The sequence below is a fragment of the Musa acuminata genome, chromosome BXJ1-6, assembly GCF_036884655.1.
Source record: "Musa acuminata AAA Group cultivar baxijiao chromosome BXJ1-6, Cavendish_Baxijiao_AAA, whole genome shotgun sequence".
Lineage (NCBI taxonomy): Eukaryota > Viridiplantae > Streptophyta > Magnoliopsida > Zingiberales > Musaceae > Musa > Musa acuminata.
The window spans coordinates 13,672,744-13,682,851 of record NC_088332.1 but is presented as its reverse complement, the minus strand read 5'-3'; the positions used below and the strand labels follow the sequence as shown (position 1 = coordinate 13,682,851).

The following is a 10,108-nucleotide window of genomic DNA, read 5'->3' as shown; positions in this document are numbered from 1 at the left end:
TGACCCAGCTGAGATGGAACGATATCTAAGCCGCCAAAGAAAATATCAGTGAAGCTGGAGATGATCCGACCGTGGAACGAGGCTGAGAGATCCGCTCGCGTTCACTGGTTCATCAGTTGAGCCTGTGATTCGTTTCCTCTCGCTTGCTTTGCTTCGTCTCTTCTCCCCCGCCCACAGTTCTCCATCGATTAAAGAAAGACAAAGCCAGCGATGCTCGTCTCCGCCGCCACCGGCGCCAGTAGTTCTCCACCGCCGCTGGTCCTGCCGTCCCCCGCATCTCGCTTCTCCGCCGGTGGCCGCTGCTTGAGCCGGAGGAGGCGCACACTGGACCGTCCCTTCTGCTGCAGGAAGAAGGAGAGGAAGCAGGTAAAGCTGGACTTCTCATCCTCGATGATTTTTGCAAGCCGCGCCGTGTCGGAGGGCGAAGCTTAATTAGACCTCCCAAGCAAACCGAACGGAACCGAATCATGCGCTTCGGTTCGGTTCGGTCCGGTTTCTGCAGACCGTACGGTTCAACACACGACTAGACCCGAACGATATCACGTGTTTTTGAATCGAACGTTGTAGGTCAACGTTGACTCAATCACACTTCGGTGACAGTGTCGTGAGTCGCGATTTATTTCGGACCTCTTCGTTTTCTCCTCTTCCTGCGCCATGATACCTTCCCACCGCGCCCTTCTTCTTCTTCCCCTTTAGGAAGTCTCGTCCCATTAGCTCGTGCAGAATTTCCTGAAAGCCCCTGCGAGAGAGAAGCGGCCATTCCTGAGCCTGAGGCTTTTAAAGGTAGCTTCTTGACGTAGATATACAGAAAAGTTCGAACTTTGGGAGGGGTGCGGAGGAGGGAGGAAGGTATGGAGAGCTACCTGAACCAGAACTTTGGCGGTGTGAAGCCGAAACACTCGTCGGAAGAGGCCCTCCAGCGATGGCGGAAGCTGTGCGGCGTCGTAAAGAACCCCAAGCGCCGGTTCCGGTTCACGGCCAACCTATCCAAGCGGTCCGAGGCCTCCGCCATGAGGAAGTCTAACCAGGTCTGCTCGTGTATATCGGTGTTTATGATCGGTTGATTCTCTTAGCTTCCAGTTGACGCGATCTTTATATTGTTTGACGGGGTTGTTGGATCCTGGACGTTGGGTTTGGAACCGACTATGCTACTGCAGTAGACACTCGATTGGACTGTGTATGTGCTGAGGGATTTCAAAGTTTCGTATCTAGAGATTTGAGAGCCCCATTGTTGTCGAGTTTTTTAGCTCGGGCATTGAGCAAAAGCTGGCTGATGTGTACTAATAGCTAGAACGAATTCTTGCAAGAAACGATGGTGACTGGTGGAAGCTAACTGGCCAGCAGATGAAACGAGCGCAGTGAGCTTGTCAAGATCGTGACATCACATTAGCATATCAATAGAGAAAAAGAGCATGTAATATAGCAATAAATGTAAAAGAAATCGTAATACGATCTTAACTAAGCTTAATCTAGTTGCATGCTCTCATCGATTTGATAGTTTAATAATGTAAGAGAGAATAAATGATTGGGGATAGGAGGATGCCAATCAACCTTTAGATACAAAAACTGAGTCTAAGGAGTCTTTATCCTCTTTTATGCTGATCCTGCATCATTATCTGACACAATGCATAATTGATTTGCTGCATCTATTGTTTGTATTTGAGCTGTAGTCAGAGTATGAAGTGAAGGCTTTTCTTATGGTAGACGCTAATATACTAACGTTATGTTTTTCAGGAGAAATTGAGGGTTGCTGTTTTGGTTTCAAAAGCCGCGCTACAATTTGTTCATGGTAATTTCCTGTATCACCATAAAGTCATAGTTTTAGATTCAGGAATAGAGCAAACTTTTACTTCCTTGCACATAGGTTCTCTGAAAGCCTGACTTGTAGAAACATGCTTTAGGTGTGACCTTACCAAGTGAATATAGTGTACCAGAGGAAGTAAAGGCAGCAGGCTTTCGAATTTGTGCCGATGAACTGGGTTCAATTGTCGAGGGCCATGATGTGAAAAAGTTGAAAATTCATGGTGGTGTTGATGGAATAGCAGACAAACTTTCCACATCAATAGATAATGGACTGATTGCTTCAGAGGACAAGATGATGTGCAGACAAGAGATTTATGGAATAAATAAGTTTACTGAATGTCCAGTTCAGAGTTTTTGGGTATTTATATGGGAAGCACTTCAAGACACAACACTTATAATTCTTGCGGTGTGTGCCTTTGTATCTCTAATTGTTGGCGTGTCTGCAGAAGGATGGCCAAAAGGCTCACATGATGGGCTTGGGATTGCTGCAAGCATACTTTTGGTTGTCTTTGTCACAGCAACGAGTGATTACCGTCAATCTTTACAGTTCAAAGATTTGGATAAGGAAAAGAAAAAGATAAGTGTACAAGTTACAAGAGATGGGTTCAGACAAAAGATCTCAATATATGATATACTTCCAGGTGATATTGTGCACTTGGCAATTGGAGATCAAGTCCCTGCTGATGGGTTATTTATATCTGGATTTTCATTGTTAATTGATGAATCCAGTCTAACGGGAGAGAGTGAACCTGTGGTTGTTAATTCTGACAATCCTTTTCTTTTATCAGGAACTAAGGTTCGAGATGGTTCTTGTAAAATGTTGGTAACCACAGTTGGCATGAGAACCCAATGGGGTAAGCTGATGGCAACACTTGGTGAAGGAGGAGATGATGAAACTCCATTGCAGATCAAACTGAATGGAGTTGCAACTATCATAGGGAAAATTGGTTTATTCTTTGCAGTTGTAACATTTGCAGTTCTTGCTGAGGGGCTAATTAGACATAAGATTCAAGATGGTCTGTACCTTAGCTGGTCCATAGATGATGCACTTGAATTGTTGGATTATTTTGCCATTGCAGTTACTATTGTAGTCGTTGCTGTTCCTGAAGGGTTGCCCTTAGCTGTGACCTTGAGTCTTGCATTTGCCATGAAAAAGATGATGAATGACAAAGCATTAGTTCGCCATCTTGCTGCTTGTGAAACTATGGGTTCAGCCACATCAATTTGCAGTGACAAAACTGGGACGCTGACAACCAATCACATGACTGTAGTGAAAACTTGTATATGTGGCAATATTAATGAGGTAAGTGATCGTGAGGAAGTTAGAAACTTCACCCAAATTCCAGATAATGCTATCAAGATACTCCTGGAGTCAATCTTTAATAACACTAGTGGAGAGGTTGCTCTCAATCAAGAAAGAAAATTTGAGATCCTTGGAACACCAACTGAGACTGCTTTGTTAGAATTTGGTTTGTCACTTGGTGGAGATTTTCAGGCTGTGCGTCAAGAAACCAATCTTGTCAAAGTCGAACCTTTCAATTCTGTAAAGAAAAGAATGGGTGTAGTGCTCCAACTTCCAGGAGGAGGATACCGTGCCCATTGTAAAGGTGCTTCAGAAATTATATTGGCTGCTTGCAGCAACGTTCTAGATCCTGCAGGTACTGCTGTTCCACTTGATGAAGTTACTGTTGGTCATCTCAAGAGTACAATTGATACCTTTGCTAATGAAGCTCTTCGCACTCTTTGCCTTGCCTATATGGAGATTGATAAGAGCTTCTCAGCTGATGAGCAAATTCCTGTTGATGGTTACACCTGTATTGGAATTGTCGGCATTAAAGATCCAGTTCGACCCGGTGTAAAAGAGTCTGTTGCAGTCTGTAGATCTGCTGGGATTACTGTGAGAATGGTCACTGGTGATAATATAAATACTGCAAAAGCCATTGCTCGGGAATGTGGTATTCTTACTGATGATGGAGTGGCTATTGAAGGCCCGGACTTCAGAAAAAAGAGTCTAGAAGAAATGAATCGATTGATTCCGAAGCTTCAGGTTCTTTTTCTCTGACCTTCACTGAGGCATTAATTCATGTGTGTTAAATTAACAAAAGAAGCTTCTTGTTGACATGCTAATTTATGTACAGGTAATGGCTAGATCTTCACCATTAGATAAGCATGCATTGGTAAAGCATCTACAAACCATGTTTAAAGAAGTTGTTGCTGTTACTGGTGATGGCACAAATGATGCTCCAGCACTTCATGAGGCAGATATTGGACTTGCAATGGGCATTGCGGGAACTGAGGTAACTAACCTAACATTTTTGCCCTTCCTGATAGCTTAACTATAACTCAGTGAAAATATGGTGGCAATTCAAGTTGTGCATTCCCACAATATACTTTTTTGTAAATTGAGCTGTTGTTATAGTTTTATTTAGGTGCTTTCATTTATAGTATAACGATACATTCAAAAGTGTCAAGTAATGTAAGTGAAAGCACTACCAGTTTGGAGGTCACAATTTTCCATTCTGATGTTTGTCAATTCTATGTTTAAATTCATGTATTTGTTGATCATGGAGTAGCTTAAGGTAGATAATCATTCTCGGTGATCATTCAAATTTAGTCATGGTTTGGGCCAGATGCTCCATTATTGCTTAGTTGTATCTGCGATAATTAGAAAAACTTATTCTTAAAAAGCTTATTCTTGAATTGTATGTGATTATGCAGGTGGCAAAAGAAAGTGCTGATGTTATTATACTGGATGACAATTTTTCAACCATCGCAATTGTGGCAAAGTGGGGTCGTTCTGTATATATAAACATTCAGAAATTTGTACAATTTCAGCTGACTGTAAATGTTGTTGCGCTAGTTGTAAATTTTTCATCAGCATGCTTAACAGGTAAGTTTGTTCCTATGTTAATACTCAATCAAGTATATACTTCTTAATTTTTTGGTATGAACTATATAATTTTACTTTGATCCGTCACCAGTCTCTTTATTTTCACCGCATTCATGTTAGGACATGCTCCACTCACTGCTGTTCAGCTGCTTTGGGTAAACATGATTATGGACACACTTGGAGCACTTGCATTAGCCACTGAGCCTCCTAATGATGAACTGATGAAACAAGCTCCAGTTGGAAGGGAAGACAATTTTATAAGCAATGCAATGTGGAGGAATATCTTTGGACAAGCCTTCTATCAGTTCATTGTGATATGGTATCTCCAGACAGAAGGGAAAGAGCTATTTCAACTTGTGGGCCCTGATTCTGATCTTACACTCAACACACTCATCTTTAATTCTTTTGTATTTTGTCAGGTAAAGATTCATGATTTACATGCTTATCTTATTACATTACTTCATGTTATTATATTAATTGATGGAAGAATACAGTGAATGATTAATGGATTATATTTTTACTAATGAAGAATGATATCGTTGCTCCAGTATTATGCAACTAAAATTGCTTTCTAAGTCTTAGTCATTTTATGCAGACTGCTAAATTGAACAGGCATAACCATGCAAGGAGTCAACATCGTTATTGCAAATAGTTCATAAGTAGGGAGAATATCTATGTATAACACCTCAAGAAAGTGATTATCAATCATTCATGTCCATTATGTTTGTTGTATGTATTGTTCAATGGTTCAGTTGTAGAAATATTCATATATTCATTTCTTCTGCCGACAGGTTTAATAGAGTGCAATCTAATTTTCAACAATATTTCAGCACTTTTTTTTCTCTCTGTTCCTTTAAGAGAAGTAGATACTTTGGTGTCGATCATAGTTGTTGACTTGTATACTTAGAAGTTAAGACTTTATTGCAGAATGCATATAACATACGAAACTGAAGTGCTCTTCTTTGAACATAAGGATCCTGTGATCTTATCTCATATTTTTTCAGATTTATCATTGGAAGATGATATAGCAATGATAAGTGCTCATGCAGTTCTTTCTGGTTGTCTGTTCTGATATTACTATAAAATTCACTAAGAAAGGCATTTCTTTATTATCTGGATGGGCTTACCTAAATTTCTGATCTTGACTGGAAAATGAGTATGTTTGTTCACCAAAAAAAAAATTGTTTGTTCATCTTAACAATTGACAGCTAATTTGATTTTGATTGCAATTACTTGCTGAAATGGGCACATAATTGTATGCTCTACATATCATGCATTCAGCATTTCTTGCAACACTTTTTTCAATGTGTTAGCAAATGCATTTAAATTTAACTAATATCTAGAATTTCGTTTGTAGGTCTTCAATGAAATTAGCTCCAGAGAGATCGAGAAGATAGATGTATTGCAAGGCATATTGGAAAACTACGTATTTGTATCTGTCATTACTTGCACCGTCATATTTCAATTCATAATCATCCAATTCCTTGGAGATTTTGCAGACACAACTCCTCTGACATTGTCAGAGTGGGTTGTGAGCACATTGATTGGATTTCTCGGCATGCCCATTGCTGCCGCCATTAAGATGATTCCTGTGGATTCCAAGTAGAAAATCCAAGTGCAAAAGTGATGCAGAAGGCATTAAATTTGTGCTTTTCAGTGTTTTCCCTACCAGTCAATATTCTTTTGCAAAATGGGATTGCATCTCTGGTAATAGTCAGTTGGATTCCTGGTCATTTTTAAATGACTCTTCCAGATCATCTATACTAACTGTTCATGGAGAGCTAGCCATCTTGATACTGCAGACTGCTAACCATCTTTGTACTAGATCTGTCTTAATTTAATGTAAGTCTTACATTAGTTCCAAAATACAGTTTCTTCTTAATCCCAATTGATGTACATGTTACAAGCAAAATACTCATACTGATACATTTAGTAATAATTTTTTCTTGACAGTGTCTCTTTATTTTGTTGTTTCCTTGTCATATGTCAGAAACAGGTCAAAGAATTATAGATCAAGAAGATGATCTTGCATTGTACTCAAAGTAGACAGTTGTAGTGCATTTTGCATGTGCAGGCCAATTGGGTTTAATGAGTTTATCTGACCACATTTTATGCTTAGGCAAATTAGAGATTTTTCAGCAGATAGTTGAGTGAGATTAGAAATTAGATTTGACACATTAATCACACAAAGGAAGGTTTAAAAATATTAGTCAGCGGCCAGATTGATATGATATCAACATTGATTGATGTACCAACACTCATACGTAATATGATTCTTATCGACCAATATTTGGTAGTCTGAAATGTTTATCAGACCGATGAATATCAACTTGATATTTTTGAACTTAGTCTTGTTCAATGCTCATGAGAAGAGAGGGGTTGCTGACAACATGGATGAGAGTGAAGAAATTTTCCCTGAAGCTGCAGTTGAAGCAGCTGGACTGTCATCAATTAAAAACCTTTTAACTTTATTTTAGTTGCAATTGACAATTGGGGTTGAATAAATGAATTAATTCTTCCATCAAGCTGCAAGTTGCTCTGTGCAGATGCAGATTACTAAGATTAAAGCCTTTTAGTTGCAATGCATGTTGGTAAACAATTATATTCTAACTCTAAGCATCTTTAAATGCAATATTTCGAATCACTCTTAGCTTGCAAAAGCCAATCCAAAGCTTCAAAGTAGTCGAGGGCTATTTAGAAGTGTTCAACTTGTGGCAAGGTTGGAGATCAGGTATGCTGGTTTCCTGGCTTGAATTCATTGATAGAGAAGGACAAGACTGGCCAATTTCTTAAGCTACTGAATACATTACAATCATCACTGCCACTAGCTACTGTACTTTGTACTTCAAGATGAACTAAACAGCTGCTGGTTTTTTGTCTGTCACTGCTGATTTACCAAATGGCATTTCATCATTCAGAAAGCCAGGAGGAGTGTTTTGCTTGCCAAGTCAAGATGGAGATGCCATTGTTTTTTCATTGAGTCTGGTAAGATTTGTTTACTTACTGCTCCTTGGGGGAGAGATCCTTGGCTTTGTTTTTGGTGTTTATCGTTTTCTGCTGCTGCTTCTGTGCCAGGGCCACTTTACTCCAATTACACCATCATTTTGACTGCATCACTGTGTAGATTACAAGACCCCACATTAGCTACTGGAAGTGGAGCCTTGGACATGTTCCTCACTCAAGTTTGGGGGGGCAAGAAAAGATTACAGTGGCACTATTCACATGCTGCTGTGGCCAGCATACTACATTAGAAAAGAAACTTGCAACAGCAGGTGGTAGAAACTGAGAAAGTCATTTGGCTTTTCTTTTGTCAGTGATCTTTTTATCAGATGTGACAGGTGAAACTTTGTATCTTTGGTAATTAATGTTAAGGAGCATTAGAATCTGTGGATCTGCTCAGCCATCATATGGATGATTGAACCAATTTAGCTGCTGTCAAACTTCTTTTAATTGTATAAAGTGAGATACTCTGGTTTGAAACATATAAGTGTGATAATTTCATTCAGAATCTATCATCATTGCAAAGTTTATGAACAAAGAACACCTCATTTTGGTGAAAATATAATATTATGAAACATCACATATTACACTAACAAAAAGATCAAAGCAAAAGGAACCTCTTCACCCACATTACACACATTCATCTGGCATGCATGCAGCACCAGTGCATCTGATCTCATGATCTTTTCAATATCAGGAAAGCATCCCAAGCACCTCCACTGAAAGTGGTTGGCTACAGAATCTTACAAGCAATGAACACCAGGCTCCACTTCTCACATTGGGAAGAACAAGTGTTGCTTTGCAGCTCTGTTCACAAGAACACTCCACAGTATCTGCCTTCACAGGATGATCTCTTCCAGCTTTTTGGCTTCGGTCAGTGTTCTTTCACTTTGAGCTGTAGCTTTAACCCTTCCTTTTCACCTCTTTCCCTTCTCTTTACAGAAACTGATGTGGGAAAGATCCTCTCAAAACCACAAACCCGAGCCTTTCAACTAAAACATCAATCAACTATAAGATATACATGCTTTGTCAGAGAATCAAGTCAATGCCCATAGACAACCTAAAAAAGGCCCTGCATGGGTTTGTGAACATTACTGCAATCTTCTCCTCTTGCTGCTTTCTACTGCAAAGGAGATGCTGCCATTGGCATCAACAGAGTTGTTGACAGTCTAACGATTTGCTGCCGATTGACTTAAAGCTAAATGTTTTGATGTGTGAAGCTTCTCTATCTGTCTCTTGGATCATCAGACTGTAGCAGGAGAAAACACGATCCTGTGTCACAACCCAAACAAGATCGTGTTCACCATCGAGTGTTCTTGAACATTGGAGACAATGGAACCTAAAGGTTTAGAACTTACAGTGTCCAATGGTCTGAATGATGAGATTGCACTCAGCTTGAGCTCCACTGACTTTTGAGTGAGTCTTTCATGCGATGCAGCAAGAATTGCAGCAGCAGCTACGACTGAAGGTCGATATTCCACTAGATTGATTGCTGCATTCAGCGACAACAATGGCAAAACATTGAAAGATTGAATGCTGAACATGATTGATCTAACTAGTATCTGACCTTCAATACTTGCAAGGATGAGCGTAATGGCCTCCCACGCCAAGTCTTCTGATCCATGTTCTTGGAATCTGGAAGCGAAATAGCTCAGATAAGAGAAAGGAGTGATCATGCTCATCTTCCACTCCAACGTACTCAAAATGAGAAGCTCCATCCTCTGTATGGCTTCAGTTTGGAATCGGTAGTCCTCTGTTCGGAACTCCGATAAAGCTGGGACTTTGAGTTCTTCCATCTTCACGGCCAAAGATAAGCAAGACAATGACAGCAATCGAATTGCCCAGTTCTTATCTCTCTAATCCATTCAGTAAGAAACTTGGTCAAATTGCAAGTACCGGCACGCGAAGAGGAGGAAGAAAACTACATGATCTGCAATACTTACCATCGAGTCAATTGATCGATGAACACAGAAGTGGTCGAGGTAGCTGGCAGCCACGTACGCCGTTCTCATGCCGAGGCCAAAGAGGACCTTCATCTGCATCGGAACAGCAATAAAGACATGATGATCGAAAGCACAGAAACTGCGATGACTCGATGAATATATGGTCGCGAACTAACCTTCAGAATCCATCGAACAGCATCAGAACGAGCAGATTTAAGCGAGTCATCGGACGATGCAGCACGAGCTCTGGTGCAGCAGCGGTTCTCTTTGCTAAGCAGCAACTCTATGTATTCATCATCCGTTTCAAGCATGAGTGTGTCTTCGCATAACACCTCGTCGTCTTTAAGGGAAGCCATGCAGCCCGAATCAGCCATGTTTGAGGTCAGAGTTGTTTGGTGGGTGAGAGAAGGCAAGTGTTTGGAGTGCTGTTCTTGAGCTCTCGAGCTTCTATAGAAGGGGGTATATTTGGTCC

General features: G+C 40.4%; 1 protein-coding gene across 3 annotated transcripts; it reads left to right on the top strand.

Annotated features, from left to right (window-relative positions):
- On the top strand, positions 1–8,084 carry LOC135676418 (calcium-transporting ATPase 10, plasma membrane-type-like). 3 transcript variants are annotated; one of them, XR_010514266.1, is made up of 9 exons: positions 502–1,028; positions 1,735–1,789; positions 1,902–3,850; positions 3,942–4,100; positions 4,522–4,693; positions 4,814–5,112; positions 6,051–6,535; positions 7,612–7,678; positions 7,769–8,084. XR_010514266.1 is itself a non-coding variant. In XM_065187558.1 (7 exons), exons 1-7 carry the CDS (start codon positions 211–213, stop codon positions 6,297–6,299), a joined length of 3,039 nt encoding a protein of 1,012 aa, XP_065043630.1. In that variant the 5' UTR covers positions 1–210; the 3' UTR covers positions 6,300–6,656. The 3 variants fall into 3 exon arrangements, 2 of the variants coding, with proteins under 2 accessions (XP_065043630.1, XP_065043629.1); XM_065187558.1 differs by lacking the exons at positions 502–1,028; positions 7,612–7,678; positions 7,769–8,084 and adding an exon at positions 1–366 and having other exon boundaries at positions 6,051–6,656; XM_065187557.1 differs by lacking the exons at positions 7,612–7,678; positions 7,769–8,084 and having other exon boundaries at positions 6,051–6,656.
- The last annotated feature ends 2,024 nt before the right edge of the window (positions 8,085–10,108 follow it).

Coding starts and splice junctions, on each gene's coding strand:
- LOC135676418 (XM_065187557.1), top strand. CDS start 852: ATGGAGAGCTACCTGAACCAGAACTTTGGCGGTGTGAAGCCGAAACAC. Junction 3,851..3,941: donor GATTGATTCCGAAGCTTCAG/GTTCTTTTTCTC, acceptor ATTTATGTACAG/GTAATGGCTAGATCTTCACC. Junction 5,113..6,050: donor ATTCTTTTGTATTTTGTCAG/GTAAAGATTCAT, acceptor TTTCGTTTGTAG/GTCTTCAATGAAATTAGCTC.